The following is a 24,393-nucleotide window of genomic DNA, read 5'->3' as shown; positions in this document are numbered from 1 at the left end:
CTGTGGATCGAGAAGAACAAGCATGATGTGAAAATCAGGTTGCCCATGTCTGGTGCCAGTACCTGGTCAGTGGTGACCCAGGGGAGTACCAGGCAAAGATGAGCTTCAGAGCTGAAATGCTCCTTGCCACCTGCTTGGCTGTGAAAGAGCTGAAATGAACCAGCCGCACTGTTCTTTTTTTCACGTACAGTATAAGGCTGGTAGCATTCCCCCCTGCCCCCTTGAAGACCCACAGCATACCAACAGATACCTAAACCAGGTACCCGTGGAAGACTGTAAGTGGACGGTAATGCTATATGGTGGTTCCTGCTGATGCTCTCCCAGCATCCAGTGTTTTAAGATGAAGGGCTCTCTGTGGTGAAGTAATTTCCATGTATTTAGTTGTTTCTACATATGCAGTGACTTTCAATGGATTTATGCTCCATGATGCTGTCCAGCCTTTTCTTGAGACTCACCACTTTTTGATTGCCTTGAACCTGATTTCTACAGTATCATTTGATGCCCCCATCTGATGCCCCCATTCTTCTGCTGGAAGATGCTCTCAGTCTCTGCTCCCTCCATGGCACCTGTGATTGTGTAGACCTCTGGACTCAAGGTCACAGACCATACTTGATGTCTGAGCCCCAGAGAAGCTTCTCTGTCCTAACCTGGATGGGAATCAGCTACCACAAATGTTCTGCAATGCAAGTCCATGACAAAAGAAGGAGTAAAGCCCCTTCCCTGACTGTCTGGGACCTCCCACTGCTATTGCCACAGGAAAATTTCAGAGTTTTGCCTAGACTGCTGAAAGTGCCAACAGGGAAAGCAAATAGTTGTGTGTAAGACTTAACCCCAAAAAGATTAAGTGCAGATGGCTGTCAGTAGTGCCAGCAACCTGTGAGAGAAAGTGGAAACTGAGAAGGACATAAAACCAGAACATAGTGCAGGGAAAAAAGAAAGAATAAAATGCAGTACAGACTGGAAGCAGATCAGGGAGAAGGAATATTTCTATAGGGCTTTTTGCTTTCCCAGAGAAAGGGCAGCATGAAGACCAGCAAGAGGAGCACTGCAGCAGGGGCTCATCACTGTTAGCAGCTTGGGAGGCTCCAAGGGTGAGCACAAAGCGGAGAGGGAGTAGAAACATCAGCATGAGGGGTGCATCTTGGTGGAAAGATACATGGAGAGTAGATGCCTTCGGAAACTGGGAAGGGTCCTGGATGTCTTGCATGGCCTTTAGTTCCCACCTCTTCAGCTCTGGAAGTTGATTGCTAGCTGGGGAAATGGTGATCTGTGGGAAGAGGTTTGGTTTTGTGAAGCTTGGCCCATGTTCTGTGGGAGGAGAGCCATGCAGTTTGGAAAGTGTCCATCTTGGGAAAATTATAAGTGGTACGGCTGTCTAGACTAGTCAGGAAGGCGTGAACAAATAGCTAGGGGAAAACAGAAGAAGAAAAGAAAGCATGAATCCTCATCTAGAATTAAATTAAGGTGTCAGAAAAAAATGAATCAAAGCTTCAAAGGATGCAAACAGTAGATGCTTTTAGCTGACGTTATTGTAATGATGTGAACCCGGTTAACAAGGAGGGAAAATTAGACATGCCTGTTGTTGGACTTACGTGCTGCTGCTGGAAGCAGGTAATGAGATATGTAATAGGAACGTTACAATTAATTATTATAAATGTCTTCGTAACAACTGTGTGGGCATCATGCAGGTGTGTGTGAGGACCTTGGCGGCCTGACAAAAATTTAATTATCAGTTATGGAGTTAGTGGCAACATAGGAGTAAATGCTCTTTGGTGCTTCATCGATCAGCAAAGTGCTAATTAACGATTGCTTGAGGCCAGTGTGTTTCTCTGGAGAGGAAAGTAGTACCTCCTTAAACACCTGGATGTAGCGTGGGTGGGAGTGTGGGGGAAGCGTGGCTTACCTGGGAGACTGCAATTACAGCCAGGATTTCCTGACTTGGAAATCAAACCAGAACTGTCCTTGCCTTAAATCTGGGTATTGGGCTTTTTTTTGACATGCAACTGGAAATTGTTAGCAATGGATGTCCATATAATCCAGCTGAAATATGGTGGGTTTTTTTGACTGAAGTAGGTCATTAATCTTTAGTTTGCCAGGGGTCATGATGGACTTTCTCATCACTGAAAAAGAGGTTGGATCTTTTGTCTAGGAAACATGTACCTGCTGAGATCATTTGGTGAGCATAAGGGATGACTTTCAACAATTTTATACAGGGAGTCAGATCTAGTCTTGTTCAAACAGAACTGATTCTTGTTGTCCTTGTTGCTCTGTACTGGACCTGAGCTTTCAGCATGCTATTTTCTAGTTTGTCTGACAGAAAATGTGGTGTTTGGGGCTATATGCCATGTAATGGAGAATTCAGAGTCCTTGCCCCACAGCCCATCCTTAGGGATTTTTCTCCTTGGGGGCCATAGGAAGCATTGTACAGCTATGATTATAAGGAAATCTTAACCACAGGGGTGAACAAGAAACAGCCCTGAAAGCAAGTTCAGAAGCTGTCCAAGGCACCATCTTACCAAGCTCAACTACAGCTGAAGAGTCAGGGTAAGAAAAAACATTGCTGTATGGAGGCAGTCTTCTAAAATCACTTCAGAACAGGAGCCTTTCAAAGTTCCCAGTGAAATGCAACAAAACATGCTGCAGAGCAGCTTTAAAAACAGGAGGAAAGCAAAGACTGATACATCTCCATCACAGCAGCGACAGCCAAGTAGTTCTTGTCAGGGTTGTGTTCCTTTTAAAATGTGTGCTGAGCCCTTTCGCGCTTTTAGTGCTGCTTGCTGAACTATTAAGGAAATAGGAAAGCATCCAGAAAACTGGCTCAACTCAGCTGACACTGTAAAGTTTAAAAAAGGAGCAGGAAGGAGATTGAGGTCTGCAGCATGCTGCTGGCCTGCCAGCGGCTGGGGATGTGGTATGCATCACTCCAGTCCTGCCGGTGCAGCCCCATGTTCGGAGGTGTCCGGCAGCTGTTGAAAGGGAGGTTGGAATAACATCTGCTCATGGCTGCTGAGATGGATTTTTGAGGTAGCCTTCAGGAAACTTTTGACTGTGCTGACTACAAGGGGTGAAAGTGCCCCGTAACACCATATTGCCCTTGAAGACACAGAAAACCTGTAACAGTGAATTGACTGTAATTTGTCAGAGCTGAACAGAGCTGTGTCCTCTTCCTCTGAACTTCTGCAAGCCTCACAGATGTTGTGTGAGAATTATTTGCGGGCTGCAATGCCTGTGGTGGCTTAATGCATAACACAGGCAGGATGAAGATCGAGGAGTGCCCATCTGTGGTTGCTATGGATATGCTTTGTCATGGCTGTTACGTGACTTCATTATTTCTTAACCACGATTTTTAAAGTCCAGGCAACCCACATCTTCATCTACTGTGTCACCATTCGAGACTCAAAACTCGGCTCAGAACTGGTTAGGTTTAACTGCATATAACCGCTTCTGGTGATTTAACATCAAGGGGAGTCAATACTAGAGGATACTTACCTATCTTTTCAGGTAATGCAGAATTTATTATGAGATCCCTCCCGTTTCCTTTTCCCTTGTATGTTTTTTTTGTAGACCTCGTGAACCATAGTTCATAGTAGAAAAAGTTATATGTAGAAAAATAAAGTAATAAATAAGTTTGAAATCTGAAGCCACTTACAGAATTTTTTTGGATAAAAGTGGCTTTGTTAGTTCAGGGTATTGGTCTACTTTGATAAGCAGTAGATGTGGAATATTACTTTGTGAGCTCTTCTTTACCACTGTCTGAAGTAGACTTGGGTTTGGGGTTGGCCAAAGAACAGGCAAAAGGTTGTCTGCAAACCCGAGGAGGAGCCTGAACTTTGGGGTTAAGCCCAGTAATTGAATCAACTGGTGTTAATGTTGGATTATCCGTATAATTTTCATGTTTCTTGGTTATTGTTACATATGCATCTGTTCTAATTGTCTGAAAAGGCCTTTGAAAAATTAAGTTTTGAAATGCTTGGGAAATATTCTGTCAGCAATTAAAGGCATGAACAAAGATGTGGCATGCATTTTCAGTAGTCTTCACTAGATTTAAGTATTCAAATTAGTGACCCAAGACATGAGTTTACACCTACCCAGCAGTAATACCACTGACTTCAAAAGGCATGTCTAAGCTGACATGTGGCTGTTGGACAAATAGCAGTTTCTTTAACTGCTGTTGCATTACTTTTGCTCCCCTTTCTGTCACGTTATCCAAATTGCTACCTGGTCATGTAAGCAAGTCTTAGACTCATTGCCTTAAGTCTATAGCAGAGCATCTCCCTGATCTGTCACTCTCCAGCTCCTCACACAAAGCAGAAAGTCAGGGCAAACTCAATTTCTTGGCATTTTTTAGTAGATCTGAACATCTGTGGTTTTTACTGAACTCAGTCCAGCTCCAGCCTCATGGTTGTTCTGGTTGTATCTGAGGGACTCATTTCAGAACTGTAGTATCAAAGCAATTTTTAGCTGTTTTTTAAAGCATGGACAGTCATTAGCAGAGCTGGGAGGCAATACGGGGATCCTCATGTCTACTGACTTCTTGCTGCTAGAAATCGACTTTCCTTCACACATAACTGAAACCAATATCCCTGTCTCTTTGCCTGTATTTCATGTGTGGTATTTTGGGGTGAGCTCATTAGAGCCAAGCTCAAGCTTAACCAGTGCTTAGTTACAAGTGCAAACATATCATGAATGTCTGTCTTGCATTAGGGTCTTTCCAGAAGGCATTAAAACACAGCCAAGGTGGCTTCACAGGCTCTGTGTTCTCCCAGCGCTTGTTGATCCAACTGTTCTTAAAAAATATGGGAGTTTGGGAGAGCGTAGATGTCAGCACCAGTAAGGATTTGCAGTGTGTCAAGCAGAGGGAAATAGGTGGGTTATTTCAGAGCCAAGCTAGCCCTCTCCTTTGCCCAAGCTTTGAAGTGAAACTTCAGGGAGAGAAATGTAACAGGCTCTGGTAGTAGATGGCTCTTTGGGGAGCTGTCACCTACTATTTTTGAGTTGCAGCTGGATTACACAATCCTGGAGCCTCATTGCACTTTTGTCACCACCTCCTGTCCCCAGATGAGCCATGAGAGGCCTCCACCAGCCCAAAGCCAAGATCTCCAGAGGCTGGAGCTGGCCCATCAGGAAGGATGGGAGGCAAATGTGAAACTGGTTGCATTGCAGGCTGTGCAGTTATTGTGGAGTCTACTGTTTGGAGTTTTCCCAAGCCACGGGAAAACACCTGTGGGAACAGCAGCCATCTTAGGTTTGTCGACAAGATGATGTATGAAATCAGTGCAAACTCCTTCATGACAGGGAATGAGCCTGTTGAGTAGAAGATGTAGTTTTGCTTGGCAAATGTTGGTTCAGTTCACAGAGAGCTTTTTGGTGCACAGCGAGTAGATTCCTCCTGGGGGAAACACAGACAGGCTGCTCCAGGCGCCTGTCTGGTGTGCACCAACTCCTAATGGGAACACAAAGGCTCCATGGTTTGTCCTTTATAAACCTTCAGATCCCCTTTCTCTGTATATTTGCTCACCCCAAACTCATCTAGAGCTTCAGTATGCAAATATGTTCATCTTGCTCCAGCTGTTTTGCTAATGTGGATGCAGCCAACAGCCCCAGCCTTTTCACAGTGTCTCACCTGAGACCTTGAGTTTTGGGCACCCAAGTCTCACCATGGGTTCCTGGCACATGTAGTTAATCTCATCTCTGCTGCTTCTTTGCTCTTCGCTTTGAGCCAGTCCATGGGCAACTGGTCCTGCCACCTTACTGCTCAGGCATGGGTCAGGCCATCACTATTGCACTGGTCTGGCATGGCAAATGTGACAGAAGGGATGGAGGAGTACAGTGTTGCCCATAGCTTACTGAGGGATTTCTGTGTCATTTTGCTGGAAGACTGACTGTAACACCTTCCAGCTGACAAGCATCAAACTGAATAGTCTCAGCAGATCAGGAGCATCTTTAAGGTCCTCATCAAGACATTTGCTCTTAAGTTTCCAAAAAGCCTGATACCTCAAGCAAAACTCAACTTCATATTGTCCATGGTCAAGTGCAACCTCTGCCTGGCTTTCAGTTTGCATCCAAAGCATTTAAGAGACACAGGTGCATCAACATGTGCACCATTTTTTAGTAAGCTGGGGCTAAGTTTCTTCTTTCTGATGGCTCTGCTTAGACTGTCTTATGTTCCTGACCTCTCCTTCTGTGCAAGGATGGCTCTCCTTATTTCCATTGAAAACCTTAGTGGTGCAGAGACTGCTTTTATTTTGGCACATATCAGAAATTACTTCATAAAAGTCGCTGAGGAGGAGACTTGGAATTCTCTTCAGATTTTATAACTTGGCTAAAAAAAAACCTGGCTGCAAGCTAAATCTTGACACATAAATCTCAGCCAGGAAATAATTCAGTTTCTCTCCTTCCACCAAAACAGTAAACAACCCACCCCCCTCCCAAACACTTGTAAAGTTATCAATGGTAAAAGGTTATTTTAGGAAAGGATTAAATAAAGAAACATTAGTAAGTGGCAGGTTCTCTAGGGTGGGGAGAATATGGGAGGAAAAACACTTGAAATGATGCAATTTATTATGGTTTTTTTGTGCTTCTTCTCTTGAAATACCTCACAAATATCCTGAGGGAGTAGTGTAGATCATCAGTTTGCCTTTCAGTAACGCCACCTGCCATGCAAAGTGTAGGTGCTGTATACCAGTACAGTGATGTACTTATTAACAGAATTAAACAGACCAAGGCAGAATGGAGAGATCAGTCTGGATGGGAATCAGGTCAAACAAATGGGCTATCCAGTCTCTCCAGCTGACCTTGTGTCTTCACACCCTTCAGCTCGCAAAGAAAATGGTTTTTGTGAGTGGTGAAATGACAATACACCATTTCTAAGTCGTTTTCAACCTACCAGGCACTTCTACAGTGCCACACCACTTTCATTAGGCTGAGCAGATCTGTCCTTGTCCATCAGGCAAACAGGATTTAGAAATAAGCATTAAAAATATAGAGAAAACAATCATTATTTAATGCCAGAGAGATCTCTCTTGTCCCAGTGTTATAAACATTGGAGATTGAAGCCTTGAGTATGTCACCTGCAGAGCATTCTCATGTCTTCAGTATCTGAGAGGATGAGGGTTCAGGATGGCACATTAGCCAGGTTACCGTTCTCTTCACAGAAAACTTAAACTCTTGGTAACTCAGAATTGTGGGGGGATTTCCAAAAGTGTCCAGTGATTTGGGTGGGATCTGTAATCCTCCTGGCTTTGGAAATTCCTCCTGTCTGGCATGAGGGAACTGGTGGAGGATCTTTCCATCCCCTACCAGCAGCCGGGGGTCAGCCAGCGTGGGCCCGGCCACGAGAGGGGCAGGAGGAGGGTCTGGGGAGCTGCAGGTGCCGGCCTGGCCTCGGTGCCGGGGCAGCCACGGGGCAGATCGCCCTGAGCGCCGTCACACGGCACGGGCAGGACGGCCGGGGATCGGGCCCCGCCAGCGCGGGGCTGTGAGAGGCAGGTCCTGCGTGAGGAGCCCCATCTCCTGCTGGGACAAGGGGACCCGCTGGGTGGCTGAGGGAAAGGCTGTGGCTGGCGCCTGCCTGGGCCTTAGTGAAGCCTTTGGCACCGTCTCGCCCAGCATCTCCTGGAGAAGCCGGCTGCTCCCGGCCGGGCCGGGGGGGCTCTGCGCTGGGCACAGCCGCTGGGCAGGAGCCCCCAGCGTGCCCAGGTGGCCAAGGGGGCCAGCAGCGCCCTGGCCGCTGTCAGAAGCGCTGTGGCCGGCAGGGCCGGGGCAGTGCCCGTCCCCCCGTGCTGGGCACCGGTGCGGCCGCCCCTCGGGGCCTGGGCTCAGGGTCGGGCCCCTCAGGGCAGGGGGTACGCAGAGGGGCTGGAGCGTGTCCAGAGCCGGGCAGGGGCTGGGGCAGGGGCCGGGGGGGTGGGGGGGGGAGCTGGGGGGGTCAGCCTGGAGAGGGGGGGCTCAGGGGCACCTGGTGGCTCCCTACAGCTGCCTGGCAGGGGCTGTAGGCAGGGGGGTCGGTCTCTGCTCCCAGGGAACAAGCGCCAGGACACGGGGAACCGGCCTCACGTTGTGCCGGGGGAGGTTTAGGTGGGTGTGAGGGGAAATTCCTTCATGGAAAGGGTGGCCGAGCCCTGGCACAGGCTGCCCGGGGAGGGGGTGGCGTCACCAACCCTGGGGGTGTTTAAAAGACGTGCAGATGCGGTGCCTGGGGACATGGGTTAGTGGTGGGCTTGGCAGTGCTGGGGTAATGGGTGGACTTGGTGATCTTAAGGGTCTTTTCCAACCTAAATGGTTCTGTGAGTCTATCAATGCAACACAGCACACACTGAAATCCCATGGACATTGCTCACCTGTCAAAGCCAAGTGTCCACATAATCAGGGTTTTCCACTTCTTGGATAACGTGGACTTAAATCCCTTGATCTGTGACACAGAGTACAAACTTTTTTTTCTTTTTCTTAAACCCCAAATTCTCCACCCCCCCCACCCCCCCCCAAAAAAAAAAAAAAGTTTTGTAGTACAAACTTTTGTTGACTAAACCCCTAGTTATTAAAAGCCCAGCCAGTTACATGCTCCAGTGCTGGGCAATTTATCTAGGATCTTTACAGGAAAATGTGTTTCCAGATCACCAGAGACAAGGCTGTGGTGGTAGGCAATGCCTAGCAGTACCATTCATGGAAAAATGTGGTTTCTGGGCTCATACTCTGAATTTGCACAGCGAAGCACCGAGACCATTCTGCATGCAAGTGAAGTATCTGGCCACAGATCCTCACTCCCCTATTGCTCCTGTCCCTGCAGTATCCAGACTGATTAGAGACAATTCTGGTTTGGACTGTAATGGCTCAGAAAACTCTGTAAATCACGTATGTCCTGTAATCCCCATTTTTGAGATGGGGAATTGAAGCACAGAGAAACTGTTCACTGGGACTGCTTTTCCCCTGATTATCACCCTCTCTGTAGCAGAGACATCCAGTTCCTTTCCTCTGACAAGGACATTCATTTTATCTGCCCTCTTTGATTAGGTGTGAAGTGGGTGTATTGCTTAATGAGAACAAGCTATTCAGATAAGGCAGCTCAAAATAATTATGATTTTGCTTTTCCAAAATTATTGCCAAAAGACAAGCAAAGTGTCCTAGTTAAGGGACTAGACTGGAGCCCAGGTCCTGGCTTACTCACAATTGATTTTGGGTTTTTTGTGTCTTTTTTTTTTTTTTTTTTTTTAATTGCTATGATGTTAGGCAGTTCTTGTAGGGTTGTGCAGATGGTGCCTGGTGTGGATACTGTGATGATTGCTAGTGGTGGGGGTGGGGGGTGGCGGTGGCGAGAGGGGCTCTTTGGGGCTGTCCAGATCCTGGCTCTTGCTATTGCTAAAGTGATGCAATGCAAAGCTGGTGAAAGTATAGGTAACTTCTGTGTCAGAGAAAGGTGAGAAAAATAAAATGAATAGCCACAGAAGAATTTTGAACTAACAGAGAAAGTTATTTTCATAACCAAATTTAAAGCCCTCTTATGCACACACATACACAAATGGTAACACAGACTTACAGGGGATACATTTGCTACTTGTCCCTAAGTATCTGGCCAGGAACAAGAGCAGATTTTATAGGTAAGTGCACATGACAGCAGAATTTTACAAGATTTCGCACACCACAGAGCAGTTGTTCACAAAAAAGCAAGAAACCATAGTGCGTGGTTGAACTGTAGCTCATAGGTGTTGCAGTGTGCTTTCTGTGCAGTGGTGTGGCACTTGCTATGTAATTATCTTGCTCCAACAGAATTATTAATTTAGGATTAAACAGTCGAGAGCCACCATTGTAATATTAACCAGCAGTGGAGTGCGTGCTCTATAATTTAGATGCTTTCAGGGAAGGGTTTACCACAGGACATCTGTCAGCCCTGCAGGCGTTTAGTCCAGTGTAGCTGTGGCTGCAATTCTCCTTCTCCTGAAAACAGGCTGGGAAGAGGGCTCCAGGCTTGTGTGTATGGGGAGACTTGACTCATGCTTACCTTAATACCTTATTTTCCATGGGCATTGTAACCAGTCCTGTGTGATGTTTTTTCCTGTATAAGGCAGTAAGCTGTGCAGCACGTGATGGGAGTTTCCGATGTTTCTGTGTCTATATGAAACGCAGCAAAGCAACAGGGAGAGGGTTTGGCCATTGAATACGATGCTGGATTTCAAATACGACTCTATTTCCCTGACCTGATATTTCTGCTGAGAATTGAAATACTGGCTCAGGAACAGGACCTGATCTGAGGGATTGTACTGGGGTGAAATGACAGCTTTTGACTCCCATGGAAATAGCCATTAATGCCCTGAATGCTTAGGGCCATTTAAGCACAGGCAAGCAGGAGGGTGGTCCCCTAAATACTGTGTCTCTGCACCTCGAAGACTGGTTATTTGCCAAACCCTGCCATGCTCAGAGTGGCCTGTTGCCCATTTATCACATCCAGGGTGGTCTGGGGCCCTTTCAGGATTTACAGCCCACGCAGCAGCTGGAGTTGTGGACAAGCTGCTCAGAGCTGCCTGGTGGGACAGGAATATCTGTGAGCAGCAGTCAGCTCCCGTCAGCCAGATGTTAGTGCTTGGAGCTTGTTATTCAGAGCTGCTGATTAGTCTCTCAGGCATTTTGCCTCCTTGGTTCCTTTCTCGGCATGCTGACATTAGCCAGAAAGCGCCTGCAGATCGCAGATGTTTTTTTTTTTTTCCATCCCTTTGTCTTTGCTTCTTCAACCTCACTGCAGCATTTCCACTTCACTGCTGTGGCAACCTGTGGCATTTCTGCACTTGAATGAGGGCTGAACCTGGTCCTCTGCTGTGCATGTGCCTCTTCATCACTGCTTGCTTGGTCACCTCTTCCAAGGCTGCAGGTGTGGGACACAGCAAGAGCTGCTTGCTGAGGTCTCTTCTTTGCTCTGGGCTGTCAGAGCAGCTCGGGAGCAGATGCAGATGCCCTTCATCAAGCCCCTGGGCTTCAGCCAGTCTGATTTCAGTGCCGCTGCTGTCATTTCCCTCAAGGCTTCACAGATCCCTTACTGCTTGCAGGGAAAGGCTTCACAAGAACTTCTTGCCCTGCTCCTGCCATGGCAGGCATGTCTCTGGTTGTGTGTGTAAGCAGTGTCAGGGTTGTTTCCATATCACTCAACTCTGTTTTAGTGCCTTCTTCCCTGCTCTAAAATAGTTTCTCTGAATCATCCTCTGGAGGAATTTCTGACTCTCCATTGACTGTAGAAAGAGGCCAGAAAACCAACGTTTCCTACTCAGGATCTAGGTTAGATACGTTAAGCAATGGGGGTGCAAAGACTACCCCAAGGGACCCACCAAGCACAGAGAAATACAGGTCTGAGTATGCCTTCTCCACTCCCCTCCTTTTCTGCACCCAAGCGGACTTCACAAATGAAGTAAAACAGCTCCAGCAGTTCCTATGGATGCTCAGGTGAGATGCAGGCACCAGAGGATGGCAGGTTGCTGCAGGGCACCTGCATTTGCTCTTTGAAATCCAGAAGCTGTGCACAGCAGCAGTGCACGCTCAGGGCTTCCAGCCGAGCCTGCAGCTGAGGAAATTCTATCTGTTTGTAAAGGCAGCCGAGCCACAGCAGCTTATGTGAAGTATGAAGCCAAGACGTCCAGAGTGGAGGGATTTATAGGGGAACATGACTTTTATAGATGTTGCATTAACTTTAAACGTTTGCTTTTCTCAGCACAGGTTCTCCGCCTGCGCATAAAGCTTCCCCTAGGTATGATATATATGCTGGGGAGGAGACACGGACCCCGCTTACAACGAATGTCCTTGTTTCTGTGCTTTCTGGAGAGGCAGCTTTTAATGCGTTGCAGTCACACTGTGGCCATTTGTCAATACCCATCCACAGCCCGCTGGGATTTGCTCTGCTTCTCTCTGTCCACATTTTGACTTAGAGGTAACAGAGAAGCAAAGTATTTCTCATTTTATATATAAAATGTATTGTATTATATATTTACTGATCCCAGTCCTTCCCTTCCCTTCTTGGCAACAGAGGTTGTGGGCACTGAGCATTTGCGCTCTGAACCTGCCAAGAGGTACACAGAGATCTGGCATTGCCTTGCCCACGGGAGGTTTTGAATTCTTTAAGCCCTTAATCAACCTTGTTTCACTGTTTCCATGTGCCCCCTGTTGTCCCACTGCCCACATCTCCCACCTGTTACTTTGTACCCCTAACAGCTATGTTTAACTTAGACCTCAGTTCACAGACATCCACACAGCACCTGCCGCACTGAAGCATCAGCCACGTCTGTTAGGAACTTATACAAGTCGTAATACGTTCCTGTAATACGTACAACTGTAAACACCCCAAACCTAGTATAACCCTGGTTTAAACTAATATTGTTCTCATGCAAATTCATATAGGTAAAGATAAATATGTTTCCTCACCAGCTGATGCTGGTTCTCAGCTTCAGCTACGTCTGGGGATGGTGTATTTGAATATATTGTACTTCCCCCACTGCTACCCTGCTACAGGGTGTATACTGTGTATTTAACAGGACAATTAAACTAAACGAAGATTCTAGGAGCTGTTGAAACACCAGCTCATTCAAAAATCAACACCGACATTTCAATACATAGGAGCAGAGTGCAAGATGCCTCATTGCTCTGATCAGCAGTTTCTCATTTCCCTGCATTCCTATCAGTGAGAGGGAAGGACCCAGTACACTCTGTTACTGGGTCTTTCTGGCTTTATCCCTTCCTTGGTAGTTAATTAATGCGTTGTGTGTATGTGTTGGGGGAATGATGACCTAATCCTATTGAACTACAAGCCAAATAAAACAAGTTTAGATGGCGGCGTGGTCACACAGCAACTTTCAGTCCCAGAACAATACACATGAGGTAAGGTATATTGGCAGAGTAGTTTTAGGCATATCAGACCTTATTAGCTTTATTGTGATAATAATAATAATAGGTGGGAAAAAGCTGAGTTGGAAGTTGAAGTGGATAGCAAGTTTTGGAAAGTTTGGTAGCTGTGGAAATTGAAAATTTCTGTACATGTTAAAGAAAAGAAAGCTTCAAACCTTTGAAGCCCAGCTGAAACTGAAACCCTAGTTCTGAGACCAAAATGAGAAAAAAAAAAGAAAGAAAAAAAAAAAAAAAAAGAAAGAAAAAGCAGTAACTCAGCAATTCACTCATTTTCAGCTTTTGGGCAGAGCAAAATGCAGAAATCTATGAAGCAGCCTGTCTTGTAAGGTAGACATAAACCCATGTTTGTTCTCAGCACCAAAATTGCTTCTAGCAACAGAGAAAAAATTTTGGTTTTCCTTACCCAAAACATTTTCCTTTAAACTCCGCATAGTTAAGCTGGGTGGTGCACTTTAACATTCAGTGTAGTGTGATTTACCTGTAAGTAAGCAGCTTAATCCATGCCTGCACTGTGCACTCTCCAGGAAGGGAACAGAGGTATATTAGGCATGTCTACCACCTATGCATGATACCTGGAAGGAACCAGAGCAGATGCTGCATTGCTGATTGTTTTTGCAATCTGTATCTTGGGAACAGCTGTGTTGCACAGTTTGTGAGCTATCTGCCCTTGCAATGAAGTCTGCACAACCTGTAATCTGTGAAGACAGACATAAATGAAGTCTGTCAACCCTGTAATAGGGATGGAGAGCCTGGAGTAGTGTCCTGGCTGCTGTCTCTGCTTTTGCACCCTATGGAGGCATGTGTCACCTCAGGTTCCTTATTTCACTGGCCACCCTGAATATTTTTGGTGGAAGGAGTCAGAGGGGGGTGACATGGGTCTCAGCAAAGAGGCTGGCAGGGTGGTTATCTGGCTAAACCCCTGGGAAGGCTGTAAGACCCTCTGCTTCCCCCCAGCCCTGACCCATTTCAGAGGGTATACATTGCCCAACCTCGAGCCGGGAGCGGCGCTGAAAGCTGGGAAGCTCTTGGAAATGCAGAAAGCACAAGGTATGGGGCTGGTGGGGCTGAGCACTGAGCCCAGCACTCAGCAACTGCAGCCAGGCGAGAAGGAGGATGGCTGCTCCTGCTAAACCACTTAGACGTGAGACTTCACTGCTGCTTCCCTCCCAGATCCACCACTGCATTCCTGTGGCATCTTGGGCGAATTGCTTGGAGGAACATTTTTAAAGGAAACAAGGCGAGAGCAGAGCCCCTCCACCTCAGCAATGGGGAAAAGCAGCCGGCTGGCTCTTGCTGTGCCTCCCTCTCTGCACAGAGGACAGGAAAGGGACTTGGAGATGCCCCAGACTGAGGTCCTACCCTCTTTATTTTTCTCTTCCTGGAGACCTTCTGTCTCTCACTGCCTAGGCAGGGAATTTAGGGATTTCCTGTCAGAACTCACTTATCTGCTCACTTGGCACAAGTGAGGTGCCTGTGGTAGGCAACCTGGCTCATACCCTATGCCTTTTTTTTCCCTTTCCTGTCTTCTTGATTAGTGTGGTTTCTATTTGCATTATACCATTGCTTTTTTTTTTCTTTTGCAAGTATAGGCAATAAGGTGTTGATCCCTTTCTGGGTACTGACAGTGACCAATTCAAGTACCGTGGAGACACATTTCCACCTCCATCCACAGTCTTGGCAAAGGGGACTGAGTGTGACTGTCACCTGGTCTCTTTGCATCCTTCACCTCAGCAGCTTCTCTGGCTTCAGGGCTTAAAGTGTCTGGAGAAAGCGATGCCCCAGGACATGCTCTATGCATGGGTTTGGGGTGAGGGACCTCTCTCCAGGTACCTGCAGGATTGAGAGTCTTTTCCCCAGCCCTCAAGAACCTCCTGATTTCCCTGTGTCGTCTAAAACTACTCCCAGCCTGGGAGCAGGGGTGGAAGAGCTGTGAGTTTGAAGTCAAAGGGTAGTTTTTTTAAATGAATGGTGGCTACAGCCACTGTTGATGAGAGCCATCAGCAATTCAGACACCTTGCCAGAGAGAAAGATCTGTTTTTTCAAAGTACTTAATCACAGGGAAGTATCTTTTTTTTAAAAAAAATCTGTTGTTTAGCTGAAGATCATTATTTAGAAAAAGATGAGAAGAAAAAGAATCAATTGTGAGTGATTAAACCCTGTGAATAAACCATCCTCTGCGCTGAGTTGGTGTCTTGGTGGAGCTGCTGGCACTCGGGCCTTATGATACAGCTTGTAAACACTGTTCACATTTTCCAGGTACATGGGCCCTTCTCAGCTGCTCAGGGGGATGTCAGGGGCCAAGTATCACCCAAGAGATCTGCCAAGATGTTGTCCAAGAGCTGCCCCTGGCAAGCCTTCCAACAGTTCTTGGAATGGTTTTCCACCAAGCAGTGGTTTGATGCAGATTGGAACAAACAAGGCTGTTTTTAAAGACTCCCAGTTGCCCACGGACATGGATTTGGGTCCATTTCCAGGGCAAGGTTCTCCAGACCCCAAGAAAACTATCCGTATGCTGCCCTTGCAGCCTGCCTCAGGTAGTCAGTGATGCCAGGTGCCATTCTGTGGGACTTGGGGTGGTATCCAGCTCAGTCTGAGCTAGTTATCTAGGCAATGCAGAGGCGTCCCCAAAAGTGGTCCACCTGAGGTAAGCGTCTAAGGTAGGCAAGAATTGTCCCTTTGGACATGACCATTCCTTTCCAATGATGGTTAGGAAAGGTGAGATAACTTGCCTTGACTGGCTGCATCTTAGGAGTTTGAAGTGAAAATCTGCTTGTAATGAGCAGGGAAATGGGGAAGAAAAGTACCATTCACAGTGCCAAGGCACCTCAGTGTGGGTGTAGCCTGGCAGAGGTTCCCTGCAGGCAGTGCTTCATACCCCAGTGCAGTCCTTGTCTCTAGTATTTTGAACGAACTGGAGACTTGTGCCACAAGCCTTACACCCCCATGGCAAATGCTGACCCAGCATCCAGTAAGATAAGAAAAGCCACAATAATGTCTTTCTCCATCCAGGTCTTATGCATCTTGATGATTCATATGAAGTCCTAGGGTGAAATCCCAGCTCATCTTTGTTAATACCGGTGATGCTGGATCTGCCCTGATTCGGTACCTCTGAAAGGTGCAGTCTTGCAGCAAGCAGAGGTGGTTTAACCCAACACTACCATGCCCCCACCACTTCACCCGAAACAATGGTTTAACAGTGCTGACAGGGGCTTTTCCACACTTCAGCAGGACTATTCATCTTGGCTGAGAAGTCTCAGTAACTGGAGCTTAAGTCACTCCGTCCCAAACCCAATCCCCTCTGCTGCCAGACCCCTCTTGCTATCGTTTGCTGCACCGTCCATCTTTCCATCCAACATGCTCGCTTCCACGTAGCCTGCCCAAAGGGGCTGAACAGAAGGAAAGAGTGATTCTCAGTCTGAAACGTGAGCATGGCAAGGCAGGACTCAAAGGGAACCTCCTGGACCAAGAGAAATGAAGATCATCTGCATGAGCTGTATATGTCCTTAGAGCTTCCCCAGGGCACAGAGCCCTTCTTGTTAAGAGTACAGAAGGGTTTGGGAAGTAAATCCTGCTGGAGTTAAAGAAAAATAAAGAACTATGTTTGGCTCCTGAGTCTCTTGAGAGAGAGTTAATGAATTATTGCTGTTCTGAGACAAATAAAGCTGGAGGTACACTCTTAGTGGTGCATAAGGTTTTGGTTTAAGATGTTTTATATAACTTGAACAGCAGTAAAGCACAGAGCAGCAAGTCAATGTGCAGCAAATGCAAACAGTTTTTACTTTTTCTGTGGGGCAGATTTATAGCAGCAAAGGGCAAGAGGACAGCCATGCTGAGACGTGGTGAGCTCACTAGGATGCAGTACGGAGGAGGCTCGGTAGCAGAGCAACTGCTGTGCTGCCCAGCCTGCAGTGCTTGGGTGTAGTGGAATAAAGCTGGGTTAATTAGCATTGATAATATACAACTGTGGGTTGGCTTCAGGGGCAGCGGGTTGGTTGCTATAGACAAGGTGCAGCTGTGGCTGGTTAAGTGGTTGAGAGCCAATGAAGAGAGAGCAGCTGAGGAAGAAGTAGAGAGAGGAAGAAGCAAGAGGGGAGAGAGCATGTGTCCTGGATGAGGTGAGGCAGCAGAGGGACTGTATGATGAGTATGCTAGTATGAGATGGTAAAAGACCTTGTTGTAGCTTGATAGTTTGGAGAGTGCTGTGGCACTTGGGCTGTGTTTCCAGTCTCATTTCTTCCACCAGACACTCCTGATAGGTTGTGCTGAGGTGATGCTGGGTCTGGGATGCTTAGGGAGTATCCTGGCTGGGCACTGCTCCAGTTAGCATTGTGGGTCAGGAGGAAGATTTGAGGGCAAGAAACAAACATGACCCATGCCCAGTTCTTTCAAAACTACATCGTGTCCATTCAGAGATCAGGTCTTATTGTCACACATTTAAAGGTGTTCCTACAGTCATCTTGCCCAATGGCACCCTATATCTAAATGTCCAAACCACCATCTGATGTCAAAGATATTTTTAGGAGACCTGAAATGGAAGACTTTTGGCTAGTGGGGCTCCAGTGCTTTTTAGCAGTGCTGCCCACAGGGAGCATGAGCTAGCTAGAACTCAGCTCTCTATTTGGTAGATGAAAGGCAAGACCTGGGTGCCACTGCTGGGTTTTGAGTGACTTGAGCTCTGTAATGCTAACTTCAGCCATTTACAGACAATTTGTGGTGGATGAATGCTACCATCATGCCTTTACCTATGGGGTGTTTCCTAGCCACTGTTCCATTCAAATGGAACTTACAGAAGGCAGATGTGTGTGCCTGTCAATCAGACAAATGTGTATATATATATATATATATGTGTGTGTCAATTCAGGGTGTTTTGTAAAGGGCTTGCATGCCTGTAACGTGACGCTCCAAAAATCAGTTTGATTTGTTACAGTGCTGATTTGTTTGGCAGATGGACAGATTTTGTGAATCATCTAGATGCAGTAAAATTTTAAACTGGGTATATTTGTGAGAGGATGTTTCAGACAAATACTCAAATATATTTATGTTGGAATTTCACAGCTGTAGGCTATCTGGGATAAATCCTAAAGAGTTGTATGGTTCTTGTTGTGCGACCTTTCTTGTTATGTCTCCTGGTACCACTCTAGCTAGACTCAAGTTTAACCACTGCTGAGGATTCCTTGCTAACAAAACTGTAACTTTTGAAGGAAACCTAGAAAAACGGCCCATAAGATTTTCTGAGGAGCTGCTTCCCAGTCCTTCTCTCCATTTCCCAGGTCTACAGGCATTTATGCCATGCTAAGTGCAGCATTTTGGAGGTGTTGCTTAACTGTCTGCCGTTGATATCTTGTGGGAGTTGTCAGTTATCCATCCTTCCCTTCAATGGCACTAAGTGGAACTGGCTTCTCAGTGACTTACCTTGCTGGATGGAGGTTTCATTATCCCTTAAACATTGTATTAAAAAAGCCACTTTACCTTCTTTAGTGTATCTGACATGGCAAGCTGTGATGGGGAATGGGAGCACAGGCCACTCCTAGAAACAAAATCCAGTTCTCTGTAGCTTTTAGCAATACTTTTGGAGTAAGGTCTGATCTTGATGGTCATCAGTGCAAACTGTGCACATTTGTGGGTGCATGAGACTGGATGAAATGGCATGTGAGATTCTTGTCTTTAGAACTGAAGGTGTGGATGCCCCATCCCTGGCAGTGTTTAAGGCCAGGTTGGGTGGGGCTTTGAGCAACCTGGTGTAGTGGAAAGTGTCCCTGTCCATGGCAGGGGGATTGGAATGAGATGATTTTTAAGGTTCCTTTCAACGCAAACCGTTCTATGATTCTATGATATGTTCCATAGAAATGACTGTGCAATGCAGGGGTACCTCATCTGGCTGTAAACAAGAAGTATTCAAGTAGCAACATGGACCAGGGGCTGGTTAACTTCTCACCTATTTGTTCAGCAGTTGGGTTAGTTACACAGATGGTGCTGAGCTCCTAGCTGTCACAGTTACACGGTTCTCAGCACCAGTTTAAAAATAACTTGGTTGCACCTACGTGAACTGCAGCCCTAGCAGGAACAGCAAGGGTAGGATTTTTACATCACTTTTTACATCACATTTAAACATTATCCCCACTGCAGAGTCCTGTGCAAAATGCTGTTTGTAACCAGCCTGTGAGAATATGAGGACTCCACCTTGTTGTTTTTCCCCATATAGAAGGAGCAAAGAGTTTTATTTTTTCAGCTGGTAGTCTTGTGATTGCAGGCAGGCATCCAGTTATCAAGCTAGGCTCTTCCTATCACCTACCCTGTTGGTAAACAAAGCTGTGCATGTCAGACAGTAACTCATTTTTTTTTTGTAACCGTATTGTTCCAGTGATCCCTTTGGATATCTCCAGATAATTTAAGCACTAAACCGCGAGTTTCAGACTGGAAAGTGAGAACCTGGAAGTGGAACAGCATAAGCAAATGAGCTGGATAGCTTTTTGATGGGGTTTGAGAGGTTTCTGAGTGGCTCTGTAGAGCTGGACTACCTCTGCTGACAGAGGGCCAACCTCAAAAGGTTTGGGAGTGCCTTAAAGCATGAGGCTAATGCCACTGCTGAGATGTTTGCCATCAGACATTACCATTGCCCCACCAGGCAACCCAGACAGATGAGACAAGGTTGGGTTTGTACCACCTCACACTTCAGCTGCATGAACTGTTTGTTCCTCTGTGTTGAACTGTCATATGCAATGCCTACCATTGCATAGACGGAAAATGCAAGTAATCACTTATGAAGTAGAGTTTCCACCTCCTGTCTTCCCAACAAACATCTTTTCCTAAGTCAGTGCTCTCCTTTGCCGGGATTTCAATTCAAGAAGTGTTCTGCTTGAAGTTTTGCAAGGGTTTGGCAAACACGAAAGCCAAGATATGCTGGCTGTTTTCAAATAGCACTTGGAATGAGCTGTGGTCAAAACCAAATTCCCTTCTCTTCAGTGCAATTTCTGGCCCTCTGTCTGTGAGCTCCCAGTCTCTCTAGTATACATTTATAAAAGAACCCTAGTGAGAGGATGGTCAGGGCAAGCATTTGTCTTTCAGCAAAGCCCTGCAATACTTTCGCACAAGGAACAAGAGCTTATGGGGACTGGAAGCAGTTGCTGTGTTTGTGTTGACTGGCCACGGTTTTCAGATGCTGGGGGTTTCCAAAGCAAATGAAATGTTATTCATCAAAGCGAGCTCCCTCCCCTACTTTCAGTTGTTGAAAATACTACAAAGTAAGATGGAAAGAAACATGTAATCCTTCATCATCACAGTGAGGATTTACTTGTTTGTTTAGATTCCCTGTCTGTTCCAAATGTTCTGCCAGAGAAAGCCCATCCAGGCTCCAGGAGTGCTTGACACACATGAAAAAAATTCTAGATGCATATAGGAGATAAATCCAGCAGAAGACACTGCCTCTCCTCACAGCGCACCAGTGCAGCAATCATCTGAAAGGCCCACTTGCACAATAAAATAGCTCAGGATGCTTTTTGTAGGAAAAAGGGGGCAGAAACAGATGTTGATGGTGGCTCTTCTACATGAGAAACTTTATGGAAGGGCTGTCCTTGAGCCCCAGGCACCTCCTCTTTTTCTGCTTGGAAAATGTTGCCCAGGTAGAAAACACAGAACTTAGTGCCTTTGTGGTCATTTAAATGAGAGAGTCGTATTCAGAGGGAGCCACTGCCCTAGGAGGTGGAGATCACCCTTTTGAAGGCTGTCCCTCCCTGCAGTCATTACAGGGGAAACCAAAAGAGAAGAAAAAGAGAGGAGCTCAGACCCGAGGCTCACTTTTGACTGCTTAAAAGGAGGCAGCTGAATCCTGCCCCGAGGGACACTGTGCATCAGGAACACAAGTGCTTTGCATTGAAACTAGTCAGCAGTCTTTGTAGCTGGTGTTTCTCATCCCATTGTTATTGCTGCACCTACAAACAGAGAGCAAGTCAGAAACGGGGGCGGTAAACATGGCAGTCAGGTATAGCTGAGATGAGGTAGACCTCTGGGTCATCCTAGGATGAGGTAGTAGAAGGACAATTGTCCAACAGATGTTTTGCATTTGCACCATTATCCAACCCAGCAGTTTTGAAAATGCCCTGTGAGCTGCTCTTCTAGTGATGCCTTGGATGCAACACCTTTGAAGCTGGCTCCTTTTTTTTTTTTTTTTGCCTATCTAGGAGCCAAAGGCATGGGTGGACATCAAGAGCTTGATGACCCTGCTGGGAGTAATGCGACAGTAAGTTGGTAGTGGGTAGAATAGGAGGGGCAGTTTTCAGCCAATGACACCGTCCCCGGGCCCCCAAATCACTTCTGTTAAAAGTTATGAGATCTTGAATGCTCCTAGAGACTGCTGAGATTTTACCCTTTAGGGTTTTGTCTCAAAGAAGCCTGTAAAATGAGATATTTAAGACAACTCAGTTCTTGAAAAGGCAAACCCAACCAGTTCTGTGTTGTGCAGGTGCCGTCCTTATTTCACACTTTGACATCAAGAGCAAAGGGCAGGCTCACATCAAAATCTGGGGTTTCTGAAGGGCTGCTAAGGTATCAAATCTAGGGTTTTCCAAAGTGACACCCCTTTGCCTGAACTCCAGTTTTGTAGCAGAAATAGGGCATCCTACCTTCATAAATCCAATGTAGTCTCAACGGGCTGGACAGGTCTGTCAAAACAGGTCATAAAAGTGATGGTGAATCACTATTATTGGTAAGATCTACAATTTTGGGTCTTGCCTGAATACAGAAGTGAAAGAGAGGATTTTACAAAAAAAGGTATAAAAAAAGAATAGAACTTCCAAAAAAAGCAATCTGCTTTTGAAGAGCTGTGAGGTGTTTCAAGGAACACCTGAATTAACCCTTTCTTCAGTAAGCTTTTGTGTAAAGCTCACCTGTTGCCATTTTGTTTCTGCTGTCCCCTCAGCTCATGTGCTCCTCAGTCCAGAAAGCCCTGTTTGAGGAGGAGGACAGAGTGAAGAAGCTGCAGCAGAAAGTGGCGACACTGGAGAAGCGCAACAAGCAGCTGCGAGATCGGGTGAAGAAAGTCAAGAGGTCTCTCCGGCAAGCTAGGAAAAACACCAGGCACATGGAGCAGATGAACCGAAAGCTCAGCGAGAAACTTTCCTCTGTAGGTGGTCAAATCCCTTATATTAATTCTTTGAAGCAGGAGAACTCCCATGCTACCTACCTTAAAGTATAATGCAAGAGTAAGTGCTCAGGCCAGTGATAATGGCGAATTTTGCCTACATTAGATCAGGAACTGGCCCTCACACCTTCTCTACAGTGTGCTTCAAACCTTGCATGGAAAAGGAATCTGAACTTGTTTTAGATGCAGTGCTAGATTAAACGTGAATGCAAACTGGGTTTGGCTGTGTGTTGGAGGCACAGCCCAAAGCTGTGTCCTCACCGTCCTCAGTGGACACAGAGTCAGACAGTGGTCTGTACCTCTCTGCCCTCACCCCACTGTCTCCGTCACCACTTTGATGAAAGTGCCAGCTCAGCCCCACGGGACGTTGCAGGCCCTTGGCGCAGGAGCTGTTCTTGCCAGCTTACCTCTTCCACGTGGGCTGGGCAGGCAGGGCCGGGGGGATATACAGAGATGGTTGCTGTGGGAAGGATGCAGGGATGAATGGCCTTTGCTCAGTCACCACCCCCAAGCTCTCAGCCTCCCTTAAGCTTGACTGAAGTCTACACCCAGTGTCTGAGCAAAGGCTACGTTTGGGACACGCTCAATTTGGGCCTCGCTTTGAAAGGAAGCACAGATGTGCTCAAATTGTCTTAAGAGCATTTCTAAATATCCCTAAATATTTTAAATAAAATATCTAATATTTTTTATTTTACCAGGAAGTGCCTCAAGGGTCTCAGTAACTCCCTCAGGTGCCTTTATTGTTGCTCAGCTAAAAGGGCTGGAAACCACATTGTTTTGGGACCATGTCTAGGGCCTAATCAAACTCCTCAGTCAGGAGGGGACTTAGCCTGGCTATTGGTGGGTGCTGGCTTAGGCCCAGCAGACAATTTCAGATCCCATTTTCAAGCAGGTTTTATTTACAGTGTGGACAAGGCTTCAAGTTTTGTAATCACTGTTTGAGATATAATGGAGGTTGCTGGGCAGCCTCACTTAGTTACACTTAGATGCTGTAGAGACCACATCAATATCAACAGGGCATTAAAAATTAAGGTAGTTTATATATGTATATATTTTAAAATCCTATAGAAAATATTTTTATTACACATTTGATATAGTCTAATTTCTTAAAATATGAAGTAATTCCCATTTCTTGGTTATCTTGTTGAAAAAAAAGTCATCATGTCCTTTATGAGTCATTTACAACATCAATATTCATGACTGATAACATTTTCAGCTGTGTTAATGTACCAGAGCATATCTTGGGTCTTGATGCTTAACCAACCTTTCTTCATAACAGGGCGCCATAAGGAGAGAAAGGTAGAAGAAGAGATTTTGTGTTCTTCTTTCCTTCTCAAAGTAATTTTTCTTGCTCCAAGCCTAAGGCCGAAGTGCAGATGTGCTTCATGCTTTTTGACAGGGGCAGCCCATGCTTGCCCAGCCTGGAGCAACACCGACAGTCTGCCAGGGTTAAACCTGATTTGTACAAGGTGGACTGATCCAGGTGACCTTTAACATAAGAGGTGAGGTCCTCAGAAAAAACAGTGTGTGAACCACTAGTCTGCTCCTAACTTGCCATACGTACCAGATCACTGCATGGTCTCCATACTGTGTCTCAGCACTCAAAATTAAAGTATATCCAGGATACAGCCCTGCTGGACCACGCTTTAACTATCCCTGTGCTAGGAAAAGCCCGTATCACCTTTCAGCCATCAGCTTCATTCCAAGCTGAACTCAGAAGTTAAGCCTTGTGTTGGCTTCTAGGATGCTGCTGAGTTTAATTACCTTCCAGTTTTTCTCCTTTTGGAAATAGAGCTTCCCTCCCCCTCCCCACCCCTTGAAATAATATTGGCATTTCTTAAGATTCTGACTCCTCCACAAGCTCCGCTGGTTTCAAAGGCTCTGCCTACCGAATCAGCACAATTTGAGTTGTTTTGTGCTGTAGTCAGCAATGCTGTTTCCTGAGAAATACTACAGACCCAAGGCTTCCCTAGAAGCCATCAAGAGATTTTAACTCCAAACTTTAAATCCATAGGAAAGTAACTACTTTTTTTTTTTTTTTTTTTGGGTGTGTGTGTGTTTCTGGTTTCTAAACTGCTGTTTAAATAAATGAACTGTTTTTCCTGGTATAGATATTAAAAGCCTGTGTTTTAATTTTTTGTTAATAAAAATATTCCCTCTGGTATTCATTCACATTTTATAAATGTTTGTATAAAGCTGAGAAAGTATCGTTAATATAGCTACACCTTTGCTATTCTTACAAATCTTCCAAACACGGTGTTGAAAAAGCTTTTTCTTTTGGCTGATGTCTCTTGTCTTTTGATTAAAAGATTAGAATTTTCTTCCTATTTCCTCCTTTTATCTAGCTTAAAAAAAAAGTAAACCATTTTGTTCTCCTTGTC

The 24,393-nt window shown here is 45.9% G+C and overlaps 1 protein-coding gene across 2 annotated transcripts in view; it reads left to right on the top strand.

The window, feature by feature from the left end:
- The window catches only part of CCDC3 (coiled-coil domain containing 3), a 46,360-nt gene extending 22,248 nt beyond the window's left edge, over positions 1-24,112 (top strand). Inside the window, exons 3-4 of one of the 2 annotated variants that reach the window (XM_040596720.1) lie at positions 21,791-21,994; positions 23,292-24,112. In XM_040596720.1, coding sequence (XP_040452654.1) covers positions 21,791-21,994; positions 23,292-23,315 — 228 coding nt within the window. In that variant the 3' untranslated portion in view covers positions 23,316-24,112. Of the gene's footprint in view, positions 1-21,790 lie in introns of both variants that reach the window. The other variant, XM_040596718.1, reaches the window with a different exon arrangement.
- The last annotated feature ends 281 nt before the right edge of the window (positions 24,113-24,393 follow it).

Source organism: Falco naumanni, chromosome 5, assembly GCF_017639655.2.
Source record: "Falco naumanni isolate bFalNau1 chromosome 5, bFalNau1.pat, whole genome shotgun sequence".
Taxonomy (NCBI): Eukaryota; Metazoa; Chordata; class Aves; order Falconiformes; family Falconidae; genus Falco; species Falco naumanni.
Note: the sequence above shows the minus strand (reverse complement) of the source record. Positions and strands in the feature narration are given on the sequence as shown.